Here is a 23,823-nt window from a genome sequence, read left to right as displayed (position 1 = left end):
GCGGTCCCCTAGTGCTCATCCTCCTAAAGGCGTGACGGAAATAAAATGCCAAGATCACACTAGGACACTTCAAGTGAGCCTTGCCTTAGACAATGGCCAACCTACCCACTTTGGGCCTGAACACCAACAGCCTCGATTCCAGAGAGTAAATCCGACGAGAACAATTCATATAACCCTTCATATCCCGTCATTGCATGCGCGCTCCCTGTGCCTAGCCTTCTTCCCTCAACAAGAGGCTGCCTTGTTTGATAGTACTGGACTTTCCCAGCATTAAACAATGTCTCTTCAATCCCTTCCAGACGAAACTCTCCTACGGATCCTATCTTACCTGCCATCTCACACCGATGCAGCAGCGCTATCTCTACAATGCCACCGTTGGCACCGGCTTTGTGACATGTCCAATCGGCGCAAATACCGGCGCGTAAAACTCCGAGAGCCCCTGGATCTGGCCGTGGCTTTTAAAATGCTCCGATCGATCCTCAAGAGTCCTCGGTATGGGGGGTATGTTCGTTACATAGAGCTGAACCGATCTCCATCGCTAGATTATGGATATGTGCAGTCATACACGGTCAAATCGCCGCAACGGTCCCTCCGACCAAAGGATCAGGTCCGCCTGACCGCAGCGATCAGACAGGCCGGCTTTAATTGCCCGGAGGAACAGGGAAAGATGCTCAATATCTTACTACAGAGTCCGGCTACCATGGAGTAAGCTTTTCCCCCCTCCAGTTTTCTCAGTCCCATAGCTCCGCTAGCACATATTCTCAAATCGCTCGATTCTGACTTGATTAGCCATAATGATCCACGAACCCCTTTCCTCGCCCAGGCATTGGGAGCATTGCTGGTCAGCGTTTCACCACGATTAGAATCGCTGAGCTTCTGTCCTGTTGGCCAGGAATCATCTAAACTTTCAAAACTAAACGCCCAAACCAATGGAACTACACTCCGGGGAAATGATTATTTCTTTAGGCATTTCTTGGACAGGGAGAACAGTAGCCCGCAGGAGACATTGCCATTCCTACAACATCTTCGCCAGGTCCGATTTCTTGTCGACGCAGATACGAGAATCCACAGTTGGTACAATTACCAGCCCTATGATCTGTATGGCAGCCTCAACTTAGTACGCCGGCTCCCCGCAGTAAAATCCATCCGAGTCGATGCAATTATGAGCACGCAGAGTTCGAGTATTGAGCCACCACCCCGATCCGGGAATTATACCAGCCTTACCATTCGGAACTCCAGTGTAGACTATCACCATCTGGTACGCGTCATTGAGTCGGCCAAACGGCTGGAAGAGTTTACGTATGCTATCGGAGGCCGAGGTTCCCCAGATGGCTCATTAAGCATCTTCAGCACGGATCACGTTTTCCGAGCACTTCTCTTGCACGCCGATTCGTTGGTACATCTAGATTTAGATGTCGAGGCTGAAATCCCACTGGCGGAGACATTCGATCCTACTCTTGGACAACATTTCTTTGGCAACGGCGATGATCCCTCGTCACGATCCCGGCCTGCCTATCAACAGGAATGGGCAGACGAACTTCAGGAGCTGCAGCCAGAGCAGGTTGTTCAGCCTTCGCCTTGCTCTCTTCGTGGACTTACAAAGCTAAAGAACTTGAGTCTCGGAATTCATACCCTTTATTACCTGTCGCGAGGAATCGGTGCCGATCAGGTCGACGATGCATCATTTGCTGTTGTGGATCATCTCCCACCAAACTTGGAAGCGCTTTGTATCTATGGGTACGAAAGGGGGATGAAACCGCAGGTTAAGTGTCTTCCGGGCGATGTGTTTGATAGGCAATTGGAGAAGTTACTCGCTGAGAAGGATACTAAATTGCCTCGCTTGTCGTATACCGAGGGGATTGATGAGATCATCGAAAACGCGACTACCGTTAAGCAGTCAGCGATCAAGGATGATGATCTGTGGGAGAGAGAGACGGATGATGAATGGACTGATCATGAATATGATTAGGTAGTATGACTTGTCCCTTTGATGGAACACCTACTGAACAGGATCCGGATCAGCTGATCGAGACTAACTTACTTCTGCGGTAAATATATGAACATTCAAAAGGCTTTAATTGCATCTAAGCTAGTGGAATAAAATCTGTTTTGAGATTATCGAGTAAGGTCGAATCTGTCTTAAAGTTTTCTTCTCGCCCTTGGCCGGGTATCCCATTATTTTAGGACACCCCAAAACGAAGGAGGGTGAATAATTTGGATATTATGGGCTCGATGCCGACCTCAATATTGTTATCACAAGTGTATTGTATAAGGAAAATATTAAGACAAAGGTAAAGTTCTCATTCTATACATGGCTGCAGCATATGCCTTTCGCTGGACGTTATCACCACCTCCGAAACAATCCTCTCCTCGAAGAAATAATCTCTTCAAATGTTGGCACCACCATTCAACGGAATGATTTGACCTATACTCAAATTAGCCAATGTCCTAAAAGTCCCAGACATGAACATTCCACACTCACCGTTGATCCATTCTCCCGCGGGGCTAGCAAGGAATGCCACGACACGGCCAATATCAGCCGGAACACCGCACCGCTTCAAGGGGCTACCATTGGCCAGAGCCTGCTCAATATCCTCAAGAGAAGAGTTCTGATCACAACCAGGAGCATAACGCCACGAGTTCTTCAACCACATGTCACTCTTGATACCGGCAGGTGCAATGGCATTCACAGTGCAGCGCTTCTTGCCAAAGTCCGCAGCGAAGCAGCGCGTGAAACCCTCGACAGCGCTCTTGCTGCCTGCATACAGCGAGTGTCCGGGGACACCGACACCGGCGGCGATGGAAGACATGAGCACCACGCGTCCGCCAGGCTGGATATAATCGTAGGCGTTCTTGGCGACGAAGAACTGGGCGCGAGTGTTCAGGTCAAAGACATCATTGAAGTCTTCGATGGTCGTATCAGCCAAGGAGACGAACTTTTCAGTTCCAGAGTTCGAAACCACAATGTCCAATTGACCGAAGTGGGAGACTACTTCGCGGAAGAGGTGCTCGATGGCCTCGATCTTGGTCAAGTCGGCCTGGAAGGCGGCCGCGTGAACACCTAGGCTCTTGATCTCGTGGACCATCTTCTCGGCGGATGCGGGGTCCCTGGCATAGTTGATTGCCACAGAGGCTCCTTTCTTGGCCAGCTCGAGGGCAATTCCTGATCCGATGCCGCGACTGCCACCTGTTACCAGGGCGACTTTACCGGTGAGCTCGGCAGGAGCGGGGTTGGGGTTGGCCATAACCATGACGACGATGTGATGAAGCTGATGGGAATATGCGACCAAGTGATATATTGAAAAGATAATCTTTAGAAGTGGAAATCGAGGAAGATTAAGTTCTTAAGTTAAGTAGCGATTTCAACGCCGAGCGCTGAAATCAGGTGTATACTCGGGTGGCATTGTTTTCAATCCACACGACAGCTTCCAGGAAAGGATATTGTTTTCCGGGATGGGAATATGAGCACATACTGTACAGCTTGTGAAGCAAATCTAGACTTCTGACTGGATGCCTTAATTGCGTGGAAGCTGTTTTCACATCCAACATGCCTTCCAATTACCGCATGCGGAAAACGCCGTGTCTCAGAATAGTGCAGATGGCTGCGTGCGTCGGTCAAATCGGGAGTCTTGGGTGCATTCCAATAATGCATCTAATTCAAGACAATTCGTAATCCTCTTTTTTAGCCCGGATGCGGAGATTCCAATGGAATTTCCAAAGTACGATATTCTTCGACTTGCAGATATACCCGACGGTCTGCTTCAACGCAACAACCAAGTTTATAGATTTTATCAAACTTTATCTCGAACAACTCTAATCATGTCGCCTGCCGTCAAGCTCAACGCCGAGCCTAATCTGGACATTAGCTTCCAGGGTATGTTTGGAATATCCCTTGATTTCAAAACAATCATTAACAAAAACAGACTACCTGATCCTCTCAAAGCTGGTCTTTGACTGGGCTGATAGCTACGATGCCAAAGTAAACCAACCTTGTCGCAAAGAGGGAAATTATTCCAGCTAACTCAATTTCAGGACTGGGATCGCCTCCGCAGCATCATTGCCCCGACTCTGACGGTATGTTCTCTCGTCTCTTCATATACACCAAACAGTTAGATCTCGATGCTAATCAACTCTTAGGTCGACTACACCAAGATCGGCCTTAAGAGATGGGACGACATGGCCGCCGACGATTACATGGCCATGGTAACCCACCCCGGATTCCTGGGCGATCCCACCATCAAGACCCAGCATCTACTTGGCCAGACCTGGTGGGAGAAGATCTCCGACACCGAGGTGATCGGACATCACCAACTCCGCGCTGCGCACCAGGTCTATACCAATGATGGCCTGGAGGAGGTCAAGCTTCGCGGTCATTCGCATGCTACCAATGAGCACTATTACCGTAAGGTGGATGGCGTGTGGAAGTTTGCGGGTTTGAAGCCTAATGTGCGATGGAATGAGTTGCGTTTCGAGGAGGTTTTCAAGGGTCTGGATTAAGTTCTGAATTTGGTGATTGTGTAGTTTTTCGAGAGAGGCGCTTTAATGAACTCTAGTCTGCATTCTTACATCCTCCGACCGTCATTATATTGAATAGGGAAGAGTGATCATCAGTCATGATCCGTCAGCCCTCAAGTAGGCTACTGCCCGTTCGTAATTAAATACATCCCAAAAGAAAAGCTCTTTCTACCATGAGAAAAAGAATTCCCAGCAAACATTGGATATAGTCTATATTTCGTATCTATGTCCCTCATGAATCTAACACTCCAAATTATATCTCCAATCAACTCCAGAAAGCCTTCTGCAGGGCATCACACATTAGCGTAATACACCTCTTTCCCTCGGACAACACACCATCCATGGCCAAGAAAGGATGAGGCATTCCCTTCATAACCTGGAGGTCTACCTCAACACCAGCCTTCACAAGCTTCTCAGCATATTGCTCGCCCTCCGCCCGCAGCACGTCCAGCTCTCCAACCATAACCAGCGCTGGAGGAAGCTGGGCCCAGTCACCGGTATAAAACAGCGGGCTCGCCTCGGGATTGGTGCGATCGGATTCGTTGGGAAGATAGTGGTCGCGGTACCAGATCATCTTTGGCGCGGGGAGGGCAGGTGTATGTTCGTAGAGACGGTAGGACTCGTTGTTAGCCACGGTGGCAGTGTTATCAGTTACCGGGACCGATAGCAGCTGGGCCTGGAAATGCACTGGAGGGGAGAGTGTCAATCCCTTTTGTGTCATGATCGCAGCGAGATTGCCGCCGGCGGAAGAACCACCAGTTGCAATCTTGGACAGATTGATGGATAGCACGGAAGGCCCTTGCTGGACCAGCCAGAGGAGGGCCTCCCAGCAGTCGTGAACGGCTGCGGGGAACGGGTTTTCGGGGGCGAGACTATATCCAGTCGTTAGATCTTTGCTCTTGCTTGTGTAAATAAAGTCTTCCTACCGGTAATCAACGGTCACCACCACGCAATTCCCCCGAACACACAGATTTGAGCACACCACATTCTCGGTGTCAATGTTACCCAGTACCCAACCACCACCGTGGAAGTACAGCATCACTGGCCATCCACCAGCGGGGACATCGCCTTTCGGAGTAAAAACGCGGACAGCCACCGCAGGGCCCTCGGTAGCTTGACGCTCAAACGTGATATCCTGGGTCTTGCCCACCTCCAGCATCGGTCCTGCGCCTGGAATCAATACACCACTGGTTCGTGACGCCGCGACAGGCTGCAAATGCACTTGCTGGTTGTTGATCACATGTTGGTTATAAAAGTCGACGTACTCGGGGTCTAACAAGTGCTTGACGGAGTCGTGGAGGGGATACGGGGGTTGATTGACGCCGGGAATGGACATGATGACGGAGTAGGAATAGAAGAACACGGATAACAGAGTCACTGGAGAAGCGAGAGAAGGAAGGGATGTTGAAATTTGTGCAACAGGAGCTCAAATTAAACCCCCTTGCATCTTGCATCTTAAATCGCCATCCCGCGTAGCCCCCACGCCTTGGGCGGGATACTCCAACAACTCCACTCTCCCAGTGTCGTATGCCCCGCGCGGGGTTTTTGATAACACGATAGGCGGAGCCTGGCGGGGTCAAGTTCCTCAAAACTATGCCCTTTTACGACAAGTCTAGCCATTCCTGTTGGTTCCGTTGGAGTCATTCATGACGATCGGTGCAACACGCCCCTCCTCGGCTGTCACCGTGCCTCGTCTCTTCTCGCTCTTCCTCCGAGCATGGGGTGTTAGCCGATGCGACGCTATATGAACGGTACCTCTTCAGCCAAGGCTCGCCTATTCAATATGGCTTTACTCATAATGCCAGTTGGATACCCCATAAGTATAATCGAAGTTCCTCTTTGTATTCTACAGAGGATCCCGAGACAAGGTAGTGAAGCAAACTTGTAGATATCCTTCCTGGCCTTTTGCGTAACTTTGGCGCCTATATTTCTGTCAGAAATGGTACTAAAAGCAATATCTATCTTTCAATTTGTGATGGCGCCCATCAAAGACCAGCAACATACCCCTTTGGTCCCTGGCAGCTCAGAATTGTTGCTCATACGATATCCAGCAGCAAGGCACTCGCTAGCTTTCAAGCATATAGCGAGGCAGGATGAAATAGCTAAATACTGCTCCGCATCTATCGCCTCACTTTCGGTGCTAATCGATACCCTTCCCTCCACTTAACCTTCCACTACCCTGTGACTTGATCTTTAACTCTTCTGTCTTTGTCACCAAGCGAACCCACCCATCCACGCTCCAGTAACAGCTTCCATCCTTGCCCCATAGCTGTTTGACGCAGTTCATGACAGTCGCGTTCAATCACTAGAATATCTAACACTAGATTCGGCATCCACCTGTCCATTCTCAAGAGGTAGCTTCACTGTCGATTCATAGCCTTTACTCGCCGCCGCCGACAACGGGGAATGACCATAGTGGTCGTTTTGGTCAATCTCTACCCGCCCAGTTTCAAGTAATAGCTTCACTATCGCCTTGCGGCCATCATGCGCCGCTAGGGATAGGGGGGAACGACCGTGGTAGTCCTTTAGGTTAATATCCACCTGCGGGTTCTCAAGGAACAGTTTCACTGTCCCTTCGTGGCCCTCAAGAGCCGCCCAGTGAAATGGGGAACGGCCGTAGTGGTCCCTTGAGTTGAGATCTACCTGTCCAGTCGTCAGTAGCAGATTTACCACTGTTTCGTGGCCCGTCAACGCAGCCCAATGTAGCGCTGTGCAACTTCGAAGGTCCTTCGCGTTGACATCGACTTGACCAGTCGCGAGCAATAGCTTTACCACCGATTTATGGCCCTTCAGCACAGCCCACTGCAGCGGCGTCCAACCTTTGTTATCCTCCGTGTTGACATTAACCCGCCCAGTCTCTAGTAATAGGTTCACTATCACTTCATGGCCATCCTGGGCCGCCCAAGATAACGGTGTGTGGCCGTTGCGGTCCTTTATATTGACATCCACTAGCCGAGTCGGGAGTAATAGCTTCACTGTCGACTCGTGGCCTGCTAAAATTGCCTCGGATAGTGGCGTGCAACCAAAAGAGTCCCTACAGTTGATATCCGCTACCCCGGTCGCGAGTAATAGCTTCATCACTGCCTCGTAGCCCTTGGACGCAGTCAGATGCAGCGGGGTGTTACCCTGGATATCCTTTGTATTGATATCAACTCGGCCAGTCGCGAGTAATAGCTTCACCACCGACTCCTGGCCTTCTAAGGCTGCCTTGGAGAGTGGCGTATGGCCATAAGAGTCCCTGGAGTCGATATCCAGTAGCTCAGTCGCGAGTAGTAGCTTCACCATCGTTTCGTAGCCCTTAGCCGCCGCTAGGGACAATACGGAACAACCGCCGTAGTGCTTTTGGTTAATATTCGCACGCCCAGTTTCCAGCAACAGTTTAGCCACTTCCTCTCTATCGTTACAGACAGCCTGATATAGCGGTGTCATACCACTTTTGTCGATGGCCCAATATTATATCCGTTGGAAATGCAAATTCGAGCCGTCGCCTCGTTCCCTCCGTTCAGCTGCCCAGAACAACGCCGTTTTCCTACATTCCCGCGAGTCGTGCCGATAGAGGTAAGGATTAAGGAGGAAATAAAGGTGCTGGTTGGTTTGAGCTAAGGAGTTGATATCTCTTGCCCTCTTTAGAGATTTCACGACGAGGAGCCACAGTTCGCCAGGAAGATATAGGGGCGGCGTGTTCACTGTTTCTTCTCGTGACTTGGGAAACGAAGGACATGATGGAGAAGGGATTCGTGGATTTGGGGAATCCATGTTCTTGAGGATATTTTGGGAGTGCCTGGGCCCCTCCGAATTGTCGACTAAGCCACCGCCAGGTGTGACTAGTTTTGTGTTTATTGTGTAGATTGAGTGAGGGTGAGCGAAGATGACACTCCAGTTTTCGAAGTGCCCGTGAAGACTTTTGCTGGGGATTGTCTTGTTCGTGGCGGGTGGCCCATTACGGTCATACAAACATCATTGATTGTCCGAAAGTGACCACCGCCGGCTGCTCTACGACCTAGTAGGCTTAGTACGGCCTAGTCCGGATGCATATTACGCGAACCAAATCAGGCTCTATATATCAGCTATAATAGCTAAATATAAATGCGTGATGTAGGAAATAGAGACATGTTTTGACCCGTAGACTTTATGTAGAACGCTAGGGTAAGGATCTGAAAGAGTCTCTCTATATTTCTGGCATTAAAGTTAGTGACGGTCGCTAACTAGAACTTGTCCTAGTTTAGGGACAGTGACTAAAAAGGACAGAGCAAACTTGCGACTCCAATTTGATCTTCTTTTACGATTCGTACCCCGGATTTCCTTGTGCCAGGCATTTCCATCTTTCGTGTCTAGATTCCAGTGCAAAAGTAATTCATGAAGAACTCCAAATTGCATACATCTTGGAGATTGCAAAAACTTAAGGTATCTTCATCTCGAGATATGATACAGGGCCAGACTCAGGTACACTCGATAAAATGTCTCGCAACACTCTCTGGAGTACAGTAAACTCCCGTTTTCGGCACGGGCCTCCGTGCAACAGAATTCCGATGTGCCTAATGAAAGTGTGCCACTAATATCGCGCTAAACCTCATCTAGTAAGAACTAGTCTGTTTTTGGTCTAAAGTAGTCATCCACCCTTCTCTGCTTCCTCCCATTGATCTCGAATCGAGAAAAAAGATGAGCGATCCTCTCTATATCACGTAGATCTCTCTCAGTAATTCCCTCTTGGTGCTGGGCAAATTGAAGAGCTTTATGCATATATTCAATAGCTTCAACACGCGAGAGGATATCCAGCGGTGGTCCGAATATATATTCGTCCTGGTCGTCCTCGCTATCCTGAACCCCATTATCCCCACCTGTATTTTCTTCTGAAAAATGAACGATAATATCAGATAAATCAGGCTCTTCCACGTCGATGTTTTCTCCTGGAGGGTCTAGAAATTCATCTAATGCCATAACCTCTGTACCAGGAAGCCGGTCGGTCACCTCTGCGTATAAATCACCTAGTTGAAGGTCCTCAGACGGAGACGTATTCATCTCATTAGTGCTAGGACTAATAAGCGTGCTCTTGATAAAGCACTTCTGAATAGTCTCATCTAGGACGTCACGTCTCCAAGCCTGGGTGATCCAATGTAGTGTGTAATAGAGGCTCATTCTCTGCGTAGGATCGACGCCGCGGTCTATCATATTAACCATCCATGTCAACCATTTCTTCCGATAATGGTGCTTAAGGTTTCTGATGATACCCTGGTCTAATGGCTGGTAAACCGAGGTCGCGTTTGGTGGCAAAAAAACGACTTTAATATTAGACGGCGGTGGCGCATGTTCAAGCGCAGAGAGATGCGCGCTAAAGTTATCGAGCAATAGCACGACTCGTCTTTGTGTGCCAATATGCCTATAAAACGAGCGGAACCATTCTTGCATAACATTACCGCGCATCCATGCGTTCTTGTTCCATCGCCAGACACATCCAAGTGCTGGGATATTGAGTTTTCGTAGAGCACGAGGCATCTTCGCAGTGCCTATTAACCATAGAGGCATTCGATCTGAACCAGTAGCATTGGTCGTTACTGCGAGAGTAATCCTGGTCTTGTCTTTTTTATAACCAGGACTACCCTTACTCGATAGACCCCCATTTGGCATTCGACGCCAGAATAGACCTGTTTCATCCATATTATAGACATCGTTTGGCTGATATTGGTCGCAGATAGCCCGAATAGCTTCCATGTCGGAATACATCGAAGCCGGAACCGATGCAGATTCGCTATAGGAGGTATGATATCGGATCGAATGGCGCTGTTTGAACCGTGATAGCCACCCTTCAGAGAAAAGTGGCGGGTCGAGATCTTTATACTGGGGTATTTTCTTCCAATATTCGACGGCTTTGCTCTGAATCAATGGGCCTGTTATAGGAAAACCGGCATTCTCGTGACGCTGCTGCCAGATATATAGGGCCTCATCTAATAGAGGCCACCGAGATGCTAACGGGCGTTTGTTCTGACCAGCTAAACCAGTATCAAGGTACTCGTATTTGGATGAAAGAATCTTGGAGACGGTCGCACGGTTGATATGACGATTAAATTGAGATGAAAACCACTCAGCGCATTCTCTCTGAGTAGGTTTAGGGCGTGTCTCCGATGCATAGATACGTAATGCTTTTTTCTGAGCATCGGATATGCCTTTGTTGGGTTGTTTTGGTATAGCCAGTTTAGCTGAAAGAGCGACCGAAGAAGGGGTGGAAGGGTTGGAAGGGGAAAAATCCTGCATTCTGATTGGTCGGTTTATATGACTAAGCAAAAATTGAAGAGAATTTTGTGTGCCAGACAAAAAGGTGTGCCGGTTGGCCTCTTATATATGGGAAAACTCTAAGAAGTGGGTCCATCCAACAGATTTTGGTGCCTAATAAAAATGTGTGCCTAACCTGGGAGTGCCGAAAACGGGAGTTTACTGTATATATATTATAATCTAGGTTACAACTACGGACATGGCCTCTAAAAAGATCAGAATAACTTACATCCTACGAAGGTACCCGAGTCATCACCTCGGACTATTAAAAACAAAGCCTCTATATGGATCATTTCAGACAAATCTCTAATGACAACGAGCCTATTGCTAAACCCAAGAAATCTCGAGTCCCACAGGGAAGAGAAGGAAGTCTTGGCATGATCCCGCCGCGCAATTCGGCCCCACCTCCACCCGCCAGCGACAACGTGATGAAGCAGCGAAAATCTCGCTAGTCCCTTACCTCCTCAGTCCGTGAGGAGTGCTTGGCGAAGGAAAAAAGAGGGCCATGATCGCCTTGGCTTCTTGGCCGAATCCCAAGAAATAAGACTATATCGTCGAGTGCGCTCAAGATCCGCTGGTCGGCGTCAAGTACTCGGGCGTCGTCGGGACCTGGAATTGGCAATGGTATTCCCGGGAAGGCTCAGTACCGGCTGTCACGTATGCCGCAGGCGGAAAGTGAAGGTAAGCGATTCTCCCTCTCTATATCCGAATAGTACTCATATCAAGTTCAAGTGCGATGGGACAAAGCCCGAATGCGATCGATGCAGTCAACACGGGGTAAAATGTACCGGCTACCCTGATAAATTCAGCTTTCGCGAGTACAAGCCACCTGAAGAAAACGGAGGGCCAAAGACTGTCTCACCACGGAGACGGTCACCAGTCTCTGATGAATCACAGCCTATAGTGCATACCCAGCCTATAGCGCATCAGGAGAGGCCCGTCGCCGCTATTCCATTATCCGCAGACTGGCAATCTCTCTGCAGTTTTATGAACCGGATCGTCTTGCCCGTTCATCGATCACCTTGTGAAGGATATTTGGCATTCCTTCCTAACCTTTACCGGGAACGAAGCGAGGATGCCTGTTTGAAACATGCAATTCTGAGTGTGTCATATCTAACACTGTCCCGCGAACACAAGTCACATAGGCTTGACATTCAAGCCCGGAAAAACCATGGGATTTCTCTAGGCCTGCTGAAGACTGCACTAGAGTCGCAGGATTCAGTCATCAAAGATGAGATCCTGACAGCATGTCTGCTCCTGAGCATATTTTATGTAGGTTTAGTTCAGAACCTGCCCCCTTCCGCAAACACCAGCTAATCGAGTATCAGAGTTTAACCAAAGATGAGATCGGAATACCTGATCCTCACATGTCGGGTGTCTTTCATCTACTGAGACTGAGAGGCAAACAACAATTGCAAGGCAAGTATGGACGACAACTGATTGGCTGGATGATGATGCAAACCGTAAGTGAATAATCTCATCAACCTCCATCATGGATTGTATAGCTAACATCTTTCAGCAACTCCAAGCACTCAAGTCAAACCACTTTGAATATGCAGAGTTACCATCTTTCATTCAGACGCTGCCAAAGCCTTGCAATGTGTTTCGGGCTGGGATCGTGAATAGCAAGATATCCAGATTCTGTCAATCAGCAACCGCAGTCTGCAATTCCGCCCGGACTCGGGACGCAAACCCAGAGTCAATCATACCTCTATACTCCCTGATTGACCATTCTGAACTTCTTATTGAGGACATTGAGGCATGGCATTCATGTATTCCAGGCCACTGGAAACGACAATATCATCCGGAACACAGCGAAGATCCCGATAATGTGTGTCCCGACCCGTGGACAACAATATTCCTAGCAATCACCCATTCGACACAAATCATATTTTATCAGCAACTGCTGACATGCATTGACACTATCGAGGATCTCGATCCTGGGCTCCACGGCTGGCCGTTGGAAGCCCAACCCCTTGAATATCGCCTACAGATTGAAAGGCGAATACGATATCTCATCAACATCATCTGTTTCACGGTCAGGTTCAACTTTGGTGAAATAGATCCAAATGGACAGTCGAGTATCAAATTTGCCAATAACACGCTCTACTGGCCTATGCAGGTGGTTCTGGACTGCCCACTTTCAACTACTGCGGAGAGGAGGCTTTGTCGAAATGGTCTTCAATACATCAGGCCACCTACGCATAATAAGATGTCACATCCAATTGGCAGGGAGAATGCGCTTTCAAACAACCCGATAACGTGACTAGGCACGACATGTGAAACAGAGGAGAAATTGTCCATATCTGCAGGGAAATTGTATATATTCATGAAATCCGACGACATAATGCATTCATTTAATTTGTCCCCATTATATGCTTACTGAAGGTTAACAAAAAGTCCACCATCAACCAGAATCTGCGCACCAGTCTATCCCAAGAAAACCCTATTAGTATAACCCAACCAATAGAAAGCGAAAAGCAAAACTTACCACATAATTACTCAACTCCTCACAAGCCAAAAACACAGCCGGCCCCGCCAAGTCTGGCGGCTGACCCAATCGTCCAAGAGGAATCCGACCCTCCATATACGTCCTCTTCTCGGGATCCGCCAAATCAGCATCATTCAATTGCGTGCGAATAGTTCCGGGGAGGAGGGCATTGCAACGGATTCCGTATTTGCCCAGTGCGACTGCACACGACTGCATCAAACTCAGGACACCGGCCTTGGTGGGGGTATAGTGTGTCTGTTCGCCGCCGCCGACGAGCGCGGAGATCGAGCTAATACCGATGATAGAGCCTCCGGGTGGAGACTGGGCGAGGGCCATTTGCCGGGCTGCGGCTTGGGTGGCGAAGAATGCGCCGGAGAGGTTGGTGGAGACGGTGTGGTTGAGGAGGGAGGGTTCGAGTCTGCGATTTAGTTATTAGCCTTGCTGTTGTTGATACTTTTTACCGGGTCCAGACTCACTCCAGGAAATCGGCGAATTGGCAAACTCCAGCATTGCTGACGAACACGTCCAAGCGGCCAAATGCCTCGACCGTCTTGGCGACGAATTCCTTGCCCGTCTCGGGCTGTGAGATGTCTCCAGTAACGGTAATGAATCTCGTCTTATCGGCGCCTTCTTCGATCTCGTTCACCTCCTTGCGAAGAGCTTCCAACAGGTCGTCCTCCTTAGGGCCACCTAGGCGGCTGATGGCGACGTTGGCGCCATGGCGGAGGTATTCCAGGGCGATTGCCTAGAAAAGGAGCAAGAGGTTAGTTTCTTTACTCCCAGGAAGAGACTCCAGTGCTTCAACTGGGATCACGGCCTTCATACCCGTCCAATACCGGTCAGACCACCCGTGATGGCCGCAACCTTGCCCACGAGTAATTGAGGGAGAGGCATATTGTCGTATGTGTAGTTTGTGCTTTCAACCGACGTTGTCACCAAAAATCCAAGTTGTGCGTTCTATCAATTGAGAACCAATGCTTTTAGAAATAAAATGCTGAGACTTCCTTCGTGGTAGGTTGGAGGAAAAAAGACCCCGCCAAAGACTACGGAGGGTTGTCCATTTCGCTCAGCCGATAAGATTTCGGGCCTCGCGATGATGTTCGACCGAGTGTGGGGTTCGGGTTTCCCCACGAGGGGCAACACGTACCGAGTGAACGGGATTTCCGAAGGACATTCACCCGATAGGACCGACGAGACTCGATGCGTTTGGTGGAATTTGCTGCGTGACCAAGTCATCCAATCGTATTCGGCTAAAGTGACGGAATACGAGGACGAATGCTATTCAGCTACGAGGAGTTACCCTCTACAGCCTAAGGTTGAGAACAAGTTATGTCATCCTTGGAACATTTCAGTCTATTGGATTGAATAGTCGATGCTATTTATGTACAGAACATCATCGTGCAAGATAGGAATGGGTCATCATGGAGGTAAAAGACGTGAAAAAAAAGAAACATGAAAAGCTGCAAAAATATTTATACGCCGAATCAAAGCTTAATGTCCCTCAACCGAGCCGTTAGGAGCCTGGTCCTCCGGAGCACGCAGGCTCTTTTGAGGCGCAGGAGTAAGAAGAGCAGAAGCTGGGATCAGAGGGGCATTGGGGTTAAGCTCTAGACCGAATCCAGGCTTATCCAAAACGGAGACGTCGAGGTATCCGTTGACGGGGATGGGCTCGTTGAGGAAGAGGTTGCCGAAGACGGGTTCCACGGTGTGGCCATCGGCAGAGTTGGCCAAGTATTCCTGGAAGGGGCTGTTGGATTGGGAGACGACGAAGTGGTAGGAGTAAGGACCGGAGGCGTGGGGGACAACGGGGATGTCGTAGGCAGCGGCGAGAGCAGAGACCTTGAGGAGTTCGGTCATACCACCAACCCACATCACGTCGGGCTGGAGGATATCCAAGTTACGGCCCTCGACCAACTTGCGGAAGCCGTAGCGAGAGTACTCGTGCTCACCGGTGGTGAACTTGACGGTCGGGTGGGCACGCTTCAGCAGAGCGTGGCCGTCAAAGTCATCGGGGGACAAGCACTCCTCCCACCAGTCAATATCCAGACCCAGAGCCTCGCAGCGCTTAACCAGCTGAATGGTGTATGGGACAGTCAGGGACATGTAGCAGTCAACACGGAGAGGGAAGTCGGGTCCAACGCTGGCGCGCTGCAGACGCAGGTACTCGACGTTCTTAAGCAGACCCTCAGTGCCCTCATCAGGGCCGTGGGGCAAAGCGACCTTGGCACCGATGAAGCCCATACCCTTGGCGGAGGCGGGCTGGGGTCCAGTGCAGTAGAAGTGCAGACGCTCGCGAGTGGCACCTCCAATGAGCTTGTAGACGGGCTCGTTGCGAATCTTGCCCTGCAGATCCCACAGCGCCAAATCAATGACTGAGATAACGGCGACTGGCAGACCCTTGCGGCCGTAGAACATGGAAGCCCGGTACATCTTCTCAAACAGGTTGTTCGTATCGCGGGGGTCTGTTAGAAAGGATGTTAGCCGTGATCATGTTCATCCACGACGGTTGAAAGTAAGAACATACCAGCGCCAATCAGGAAGCGTTCAAAGTGCTGGTGGGTGAGCCAGCAGGCAGGAGGACCACCGAAACCAGTTGCGAAGCCCTTTGTTCCATCGGTAGCCTCAATCTCGACGCAGAATGAGCCCAACACGTTGATACCCCAGGATGTCCGCGAGCCACGGTACTCTGCCCACTTGGTCATAGGAGTGGAAATGTTGCTGTCGATCAGCCAGTGACCGCCCTTGACCTATGAAGGGAGTTAGCACGTCAATCCTCTCCTGTTCTTGAAATCCGAATCTTCACATACATTGTGATAATCACCGCCAGAGCCGACTCCGTCAATGACGAAGGTACGGATGGCCTTGATGCGGGGGAATTCAGAGATAGAACCCATGGTGATATGCTATACAAATGAGAAACAATGCAGACAGCAAATATCTCAAGAGAAGAAGCAGGAGTGAATAGGGGAAGAAAGAAAGAATCCGGGGAATTCGTGGGGTGTCACGACCTTTTTCAATCGGGAGAGACGAGCGACGAGGGGAAACCCCGAGGCCTCGGGGCATTGCTGGCCCGAGAGGCGGGCCCAACGGGAAATCCAGTTGCCGCTGCTATCCACCGGCTGGATTTGGGTTTTTTGGATCTCCGGAGTTTTTTCCTGGTGGCATTTTGAAGCATAAAGCTAAATAAAAAACTTTGAATGTTAGAGGGTACGGTGTAGTTGCAGGGGGGGGGGTTTTGCTAATATGATTCGGGCTATTCGGATGGGCTATACTTCGGGTGTATTACTATCACTGGAGTTAAGCCTGTTTTAGCGTACCTAATTACAAAAAAACCAGCAAAATAAGTAAGATGGTACTAATCAATGCATAGCCACTACTACACCTCTATAAGTAAATTGATTTAATAATTGTTCCTCGTCGGAGTCAGAAAGACCCCGACTGTGGACCGGCAAAAGCTGCTCACATGCCCAGCAGAAAGCGCGGGGCCTGAGGCTGCAATGAGCATCGGCCGAGTCTGCGGGGGTCCGAGTCCTCGGAGATGCCCCGTGTTCAAGGTTATCTTGCCTACGTCCGTGGGAAATTGATTCACTCCTAGGACTATCGTTGAATTGTTCTCATTGCACCCAGGACTCTGCTTTCTATCTCTCCTTCATCTCCCCTGGGTGTTCAAATTTCAACCCTCCGGCAAAAGGCTCGATGACAGCGAAAATCCATACCAAATCGTGGCAACCAAAGCAATGGCATTGAGATGAATCGACATGGCATGATTGCGAGCGAAATCTCGGTTAGCCCGGTGAAGTTTCCCTTCGCTCGGGTCTGCCGCCTTATCCTCACTTTCTATCTCTATATGTCAGCACCGGCATATTCGACTTATTCAAGATTGAATACTCACCACCAAGAGCCCGTCGGACGAGTGACGCCGTAGTAGTCCGCGGTCCAAATACAAACCAGTTCAAAGACCCAGTGATGAGAACCACCACAAGTGGGACTGCAACCAATGGATCCCGAGCTAAGGACAAAATGCTATAAGGTGGATGTGTCGCGGCTGTCAGAGCAGCCAAGCAAACCTGGCATTTGAAGTACACAGGGAATAGACGCTTCTGCAATGCAAGGAACTCGCGCATCGGGAGTGCCTGGAAACAAAGCTTGGTATTGACAAAGCTCTGGTATTGACGCGTCATAGTCAGTTACTCGCAACGCTACTCATATGAGAGGGTGATCCCCAAGCCATCGAAGGGCGGATTACTAACCTGGTATACCTCCGTCCCTAAGAGGGCACCATAGGAGAGAAGATGGTAGGGAAGAAGACTCCCAACCGTATGTAGGAAGCCGCCCATATTGCGAGGCGTTTCTAAGGGCTAGGAGACAGTTGGAAAGAGTTAAAGTGCAACGACTGTCTTTGACGAGTTTGTTTTGCTGAGAAATGTGTCCTTCTGCTCACTATCGGAAGGGCGGGTTACACCAAAGGGCAAAAAACGAAGGCGGTCTCTGGGGTCCCAAATTCAGTTGCCTGAGATCCAAATCTCGCACTGGCCTGACTCTTGGCGGCTTACAGTGTGCTTATTATGGTGTTGGCGGGGCTCCTAGGTGATTTCGATTGGAGCCAGTAGGCCGGCGAGGCTGGCAGTGTTTGGCCGTTGAAATGCCGCAAGCCCTTGCAGATGATTGGTTGTTGGAGGTAGAGGCAAGTGTCGAAAAAAGGCTTGAATATCTGGACGTTGGAAATATGCAAATCGTTCAAAACGGGAAGGAGGAGGTTGAGGCTACTCTGACATGACAGCTGCTTATTGACAATGACCTCACATAAGGTTTGCCCCTAACATTTTACTCTGTTTCTACAATTATCATATTCGACCGAACCTTCCCTTTGTAAAAGTCAAATCAAGTAGTTCTCCAACAGATCATGTGAACCTTTTTACAGTGAACATTCCTCTGGTGATTGATCTCTATACGTCTGTCCTTGAGTCGTAACCTAAAAATACCTTCCATCAATAACCGCTTCACAGGTCACACAACGTGCCGGGTTTTTTTTGACTCCCAGCCACAGAAAAATAAAACCGGTCTGTCCGTAGACCATCCTCATATTGAAATCTCCCAATAACCAATTACAGATGGCAAGATTGGTTCCCAAGGATGATCCACATGGCGCTGACAAGCACAAGGACTGGGTGTACCATCGAAGTATTCCAGGTCTCCCCAGTCAGGAGCGAGGTTGTTCGTTCAGAGTCCAACTAAGGCAAACGTTGGACAGAGAGTATGTGTCTGCACAGATTTGTTTAGCCCTTGACGGCGACTATGATCACACCGCTTCATCTGGCTTGGGATAGTGAAGAGTTGTTGACCTCGGTCTCTTGGGATCTTGGCGACTGTCTATACGGAGCATATTCAATCTTGTCATCATCCATACATCTCCCTGAACAGCGAGCCTCTATTATCAACCTCCGAGGCGCATTGTTTCTTCCTCGGTTGAATAGAGAAAGTGCTGCCCTAATGCTTGAGATCATAACCCATAGAGCAAATCTAGTGGATGATAGCGCTGGACAGTGACCGTTTTCCCTTAGAAGCATTATATTCCCGCAAAACCGCCTAGAATCGCCTAGAATAGCCCATACCAAGTACCATCCCCTTCAAAGGAACGCTCGAGGAGCCTCAAGACCAAACGTCACTTTACACACCGACAATCTCCCCTTCGTCACAAGTAGCATGGTGGTCAGACTCACCCTTGGGCTCACCGTGATGTCCTCACACGACACATGATTAGCCAAAAGCCCAAGCTGAGAATGAACCTAAGACCGGAGGTTGTACAATCTTGCCGGTTTCTCGCCACGATAAGCGGCCCCAAGTGCCGCTGAACACTCAAACCATGCCAAACCCTCTTCGATAGGGTGGCTCCGCGTGTTACGCTTTGCCCCAGACCGCTGGTAACCGGGGATCTAGGGTGATGAATTGTTTTTCGTTGTATGGATGATCCCGAAGCAGAGATCTGATGTCTCTTTCTTGTGGAACGGATGTAGTATCGTCGAGTTGTGATGGGAAACAAGGTATACTCATTCAGTGCCTTCTTCAGGAAGAACGGTGAGCTAGCTGAGTTTGATGAAGTGTTATGGTTCTTGGTATTACACAGCTTAGATTTCAGTAGACAAAAGTCTTGGAGGCATATCATATCGTAAGCCTCATTTGAAGGTTAAGGTTCTTTGACACTGCCCCGTTACTTTCAGACCGAATCTTTTGGCAGCCCCCGGGGATCCGTTGCACACATATGTGTGACAGTGAGATTGCAAGTACCGTTCCATATTGGCTCCGCTGTCATCACTCTGCTTTTGCAAGCCTCGGCTCTATAAATCTTGAAATATCGGCGTGCCCCATGCGGACTGACCGGTCAGCGATGCAATTCATCCAAATAACCTCTGAAATCTCATGTAAGATTGAGCGCCTTGAACGTTAGAAAGAAACAGCCACAGATAATAAGACCATATCCAAGTCATCATGAGAGTGAAGAAAAGCGCCGAGTCTCGAGAGGGGGACGGGGCATCAGACCAGAAACAAGATCCCCTGGAGAGACGGCGGCTGCAGAACCGCCTCTCGCAAAGAAACCACCGTAAGATATTACCAACGCTGTGATGACATTCACTAAGCCCCTATCATAACAGGCCGCAAGATTCGAGATCGCATCGCCAAGCTCCAAGAACGGGTCATCGCCAACGAACTCCGAGCGGCCGCCGCCCTCAACGGCTGGGATCAGGCTTACTCTCCTCCGCCTCTGTTAGGAAACCGATATGCATTCCAGCAAGACAATATATTGGGTCATAGCCCTTCCGATGGTTCCATGCCGTCGACAGAGCCTGTATCCAACTTTGGATCTTCCTACGGCTTCTCCATGACATCGCCCTGGCCCGGCGCTGCAGTACAGTCATCTGCTTTTCTATCTGGAGACTCGACGTCGCTTTGGAATATTGATCCCTCTCCAACGGACACGACATATTTGACTTCTACCCTTTATGACCTAATGGGCGACGGGACAAATCAAACATTCCTAGGGAATAACGAGGAGCAAACGATGCCAGATATATCAAGCACTGGTAGCCCACATTCCCCCGGGAGCTTCACGACTCCAGATAACCAGCCATTATACTATGCTGTAACCGGTGAGCAATCTACAATTCCCTAGCTACGATCTAATTCATTGCGTGGGAAACCTAACTCCGGTCTCCTGTCCTAGAAAATGCATTACCCCAGATCCTCCAAGTGCTAAGCAACGCATCTCCGCAATCCAAAATCATCGTTCTTGTCTCCCCCGACTCAGTATCGACAGGGCTCGAAAATGGAGTTCCCATCTCTATTCCAGAGAACAATAGTCTGCAAGAACTTTCTCAGCGAATGGGTAGTCCGCAAAGCATCATGTGCCAATGCCAAACCCAAAACACAGTACATACACTGTCGGCAACGATGGACTCTAGAGCCTGGGCAAATACAGAAACCTCGTATCTATCCACATTCCCATCGAAGATAAGTAACACCATCAGTGGAAACTTGTCAACTGCGAGGATGTGATGGATGGCATTCGTGATGGACTTGCCCGTGAGCTTGTTCAAGAGTGGTGGCATTGGATACCCTAGGTAGATGTTGACGGGAGAAAGGTCGATGGGATATACGATAAAGGGTAAAGATAGGACGGTACACGGTGGGAAGGCCTGATCTATTTGAAGAGTGCACACGGTTTTTCTTCTTACAGCGGTTGTCAAGCCTGACATGGAGGAAGGTCAACCGTGAAAAACAGTATGGTTCATTATATTTACTTTCAAGTCAATTGTACATGGCTTTTCAACATCTCATGTTCCCATGAGCAGCAAGGATGTAATGTACATCAGCTTGCGTATTTCCCAAGCGCAATCACTCTCGTTCAGCAATCTGAGCCTCGGTCCATTCCCAAAGTCCCCGGGCAACATCAGCATCCTGAACGAATGCAGTCCCGTTACTACGATACCCAACGGGGGTGTAATAAGCGCCATTAACTAATTTTTCCCTCGCAGTACCCGCAGCCCAGAGAGAATTAAAGGCCCCGCTGGGAATATTGCGGAAGAAACAAGACGTAGTCAGACTGAGCGACTGCTTAATAACGGCATTAATCGACTTCGCGTGCGCGTACAGATCACTATTCACCGCGCCGGGATGCACAGCTACAGAAAGCAGCTCCGGATGTCGTCGAGCAAGTTCCGAGGCAAAGAGGATATTAGCTGCCTTTGACGCTCCGTATCGAACCCAGGTGCTGCCGGCCAAAAGCTCAGGCGTGGATGTCATTCCCTCCAGCGTGTTGGGACTCGTCACATGTCCCACGGAGGACAAGGTTATGACACGAACGTCGGGTGTTGTCCCGCTTGCCTGGAGATCGGTAGCTGTTTTCTTCAGGGTGGGCAAGAGCAGCTTTGTGAGCAAGAAATGGCCGACGTGGTTGGTGCCGAATTGAATCTCAAAGCCATCTTCTGTCTTGACGGGCGGATTGCCCATAGTACCTGCATTTAGAATCAGGATATCGAGCCGGTCGCCATCAGCTTGGAACTTGGCTGCTGCTGCGCGGATCGACTTGAAGGAGGATAGGTCGAGTGGGATGTGTCGGATGTCAACTGGGGATGGTAGTTGCTCCTGTATCGATGCGATGGCTTGTTGTGCTTTGCTTTCTGTGCGCGCGGCGAGGTATATGCGAGCTGGGCGGTGCTTTGCAAGTTGAAGGACCGTCTCTCGGCCAATGCCTGCATTGCCTGTGAGATACGAAGGATATCGTTAGCCCAGCTACCCCAAGAATGATCAAGGTATGGGGTAGATCAGTACCACCAGTCACAAAAATTGTCTTGCCCTCAATTCCAGAAATATCGCGCTCTGGATTGAATGACGAACCCAACAGCCCGAATGTCGCCTCGCTCAGGGTCGGCCCAAAGCTTGACAGACCCTCCAGAGGGTGTCGCAGCGCATAGCTAACAAAGCTACCACCGGCAACGATGTCTTGAAACTCCATTTTTGGTTGAAAATGTCACCAGGGAGCTGCCAGAGGACGTGCTGTATGTTTTGAGGCCATGATGGAGGGCTCGCTGGGGAGAGGGGCCGAGGAGAGTTTCCACTAGTGGGCCAGGCATGTGGGCGCGACCGATCTATCGATGTAGGATAAGGTAGTAGGGATGTCGGCGAATGGCAGTCATTTTATCCGGAGATTTGAATCGATTGATAGACCCCGGGCCGGGGGGTTAGCGTGGAGACACATGATGTGACTAGTGTATTCAGATCGGTGCTATGTCGAGATGCGTGTTGAGGTTTAGGCAAGCTCTAAGTTGACGGACGGGTGGGTTCTGCAGTTTACTTTGCGCCCCATCCTGGACTTGGGTGAAGAGGACAGACATATGGTACTAGAGTACTTTAGTGTCTAGTACTCGCGAGCATAATTGGAGATGATTTTTAATTTCAGCCATACACTTGTACTATATGGCACATTTAATCATCACGCTCTTGTTAACTATTATTTCTGTCAAAGCTATGCTATTTTACTACGACAGTATTGACTATGACGAGCGAGTCTATCCCGTGATATTCCCTCACGTGATCGCGGTCTGAGCCGGCAGAAACCACCCAAACGGGAAAGAATTCTCCGCGCTGTCCTGCATACCATCAAAGTTCATAACCCACCATTTGCTGCAACGGCCTTGAAATTCCTCCGACCCGACGGCTTGCTTCGAGGCTTCAGAAACAAGAAGAGGCTGAACCGGGGGTGATATTTCCACGCGGTGGCCCCAGCACTGGGGCGCAACCTTTCGGATCCGCCTGTTTTAGGGTATTTCGGCCGTGCCTGACCTTCTTCCATGGACCACCTCGTCCCCTCCACTTTTTAGGTGCACCGTTTCAAAAGGAAACCTTGTGCTTAACAATTCGACTCGGCTTTGAGCTTTCTCCTCGGGAGCCTCCCTGGCGATCTCCTCGTCCAAGATTTGGGTCACCCTCCACTATCGCCCCTTCTTCTTTGCCTTCCCCTCTGTCGATCTCTCCCTGGCGGCCGGATCATTGAGCCTCTGACGTGCTGTCTACCCGAGTCGGTCGTTAAGACTTGAGGAATTGAGGATGTCGAGTTTGCGCTATCTAGCTATGCCCGGATTCTATGCGACGAGCTCCTCCTCTACGACCAGCAGAGCGCGTGAATCCGAGGCTGATCGCATGAACCAACACATGAGCCATCTCCCCAGATTGATGACAGGAGGTGGTGTGGTGGCTTGCTCGCTAGCGGTGCGCGGGGGCCACCTCCACTCCAGCCATATCCTTGTGCCTTGATCCTTCATGGCCTTTGACAGTGATGACGGCGGAGCGTCGTCCCTGCTTATTGGTCTTCAAGCGGGATCGACTGGAGTATGGGCTTTGGCCACCAACCAGTCGTAGATTTATTGAGTAGCTTGGGCCGACGCGGAGGGTCCTCATTGAAGGCGATGAACTGGTGAATGGCGATGATCCACCACGAGGATCATTTAGCTGAGATATACTCCGTACTCCGTAATATCGTAGAGAACCCCAATCTA

General features: G+C 49.8%; 10 protein-coding genes across 10 annotated transcripts; 3 read left to right on the top strand and 7 right to left on the bottom strand.

Moving 5' to 3' along the window:
• Positions 1–344: 344 nt before the first annotated feature.
• On the top strand, positions 345–1,969 carry N7496_002014 (uncharacterized protein; the record flags this gene model as incomplete). Its single annotated transcript, XM_056694945.1, has 4 exons — positions 345–421; positions 485–501; positions 543–705; positions 790–1,969. The coding sequence occupies 4 exons, from the start codon at positions 345–347 to the stop codon at positions 1,967–1,969; spliced, it is 1,437 nt and encodes a 478-aa protein (XP_056561674.1).
• Positions 1,970–2,387: 418 nt separating this feature from the next.
• On the bottom strand, positions 2,388–3,251 carry arp2 (hydroxynaphthalene reductase arp2; the record flags this gene model as incomplete). Its single annotated transcript, XM_056694944.1, has 2 exons — positions 2,388–2,425; positions 2,483–3,251. 2 exons carry the CDS (start codon positions 3,249–3,251, stop codon positions 2,388–2,390), a joined length of 807 nt encoding a protein of 268 aa, XP_056561673.1.
• Positions 3,252–3,819: 568 nt separating this feature from the next.
• Positions 3,820–4,497, top strand: arp1 (scytalone dehydratase arp1; the record flags this gene model as incomplete). Its single annotated transcript, XM_056694943.1, has 4 exons — positions 3,820–3,874; positions 3,924–3,979; positions 4,033–4,074; positions 4,138–4,497. The coding sequence occupies 4 exons, from the start codon at positions 3,820–3,822 to the stop codon at positions 4,495–4,497; spliced, it is 513 nt and encodes a 170-aa protein (XP_056561672.1).
• A 283-nt stretch (positions 4,498–4,780) lies between these two features.
• N7496_002011 (alpha/beta hydrolase) lies at positions 4,781–5,851 on the bottom strand (the record flags this gene model as incomplete). The annotated part of the gene is made up of 2 exons (XM_056694942.1): positions 4,781–5,387; positions 5,442–5,851. The coding sequence occupies 2 exons, from the start codon at positions 5,849–5,851 to the stop codon at positions 4,781–4,783; spliced, it is 1,017 nt and encodes a 338-aa protein (XP_056561671.1).
• Positions 5,852–6,813: 962 nt separating this feature from the next.
• N7496_002010 (ankyrin repeat domain-containing protein) lies at positions 6,814–7,800 on the bottom strand (the record flags this gene model as incomplete). Its single annotated transcript, XM_056694941.1, has 1 exon — positions 6,814–7,800. One exon carries the CDS (start codon positions 7,798–7,800, stop codon positions 6,814–6,816), a length of 987 nt encoding a protein of 328 aa, XP_056561670.1.
• A 5,361-nt stretch (positions 7,801–13,161) lies between these two features.
• On the bottom strand, positions 13,162–14,167 carry N7496_002009 (SDR family NAD(P)-dependent oxidoreductase; the record flags this gene model as incomplete). Its single annotated transcript, XM_056694940.1, has 4 exons — positions 13,162–13,212; positions 13,274–13,691; positions 13,750–14,018; positions 14,099–14,167. The coding sequence occupies 4 exons, from the start codon at positions 14,165–14,167 to the stop codon at positions 13,162–13,164; spliced, it is 807 nt and encodes a 268-aa protein (XP_056561669.1).
• Positions 14,168–14,764: 597 nt separating this feature from the next.
• N7496_002008 (L-rhamnonate dehydratase) lies at positions 14,765–16,176 on the bottom strand (the record flags this gene model as incomplete). The annotated part of the gene is made up of 3 exons (XM_056694939.1): positions 14,765–15,735; positions 15,798–16,020; positions 16,081–16,176. Coding segments are annotated over 3 exons (1,290 nt in total), but the record flags the coding sequence as incomplete, so codon positions are not given.
• A 770-nt stretch (positions 16,177–16,946) lies between these two features.
• On the bottom strand, positions 16,947–17,610 carry N7496_002007 (DUF4149 domain-containing protein; the record flags this gene model as incomplete). Its single annotated transcript, XM_056694938.1, has 3 exons — positions 16,947–17,110; positions 17,166–17,436; positions 17,524–17,610. 3 exons carry the CDS (start codon positions 17,608–17,610, stop codon positions 16,947–16,949), a joined length of 522 nt encoding a protein of 173 aa, XP_056561667.1.
• Positions 17,611–19,759: 2,149 nt separating this feature from the next.
• Positions 19,760–20,441, top strand: xanC (transcription factor xanC; the record flags this gene model as incomplete). Its single annotated transcript, XM_056694937.1, has 2 exons — positions 19,760–19,871; positions 19,924–20,441. 2 exons carry the CDS (start codon positions 19,760–19,762, stop codon positions 20,439–20,441), a joined length of 630 nt encoding a protein of 209 aa, XP_056561666.1.
• A 722-nt stretch (positions 20,442–21,163) lies between these two features.
• Positions 21,164–22,283, bottom strand: N7496_002005 (putative short-chain dehydrogenase/reductase family protein; the record flags this gene model as incomplete). Its single annotated transcript, XM_056694936.1, has 2 exons — positions 21,164–22,029; positions 22,100–22,283. The coding sequence occupies 2 exons, from the start codon at positions 22,281–22,283 to the stop codon at positions 21,164–21,166; spliced, it is 1,050 nt and encodes a 349-aa protein (XP_056561665.1).
• Between the last annotated feature and the right edge of the window lie 1,540 nt (positions 22,284–23,823).

Source organism: Penicillium cataractarum, assembly GCF_028827025.1.
Source record: "Penicillium cataractarum strain IBT 29864 chromosome Unknown utg000001l, whole genome shotgun sequence".
NCBI lineage: Eukaryota > Fungi > Ascomycota > Eurotiomycetes > Eurotiales > Aspergillaceae > Penicillium > Penicillium cataractarum.
This window is presented reverse-complemented; position numbering and strand designations above follow the sequence as displayed.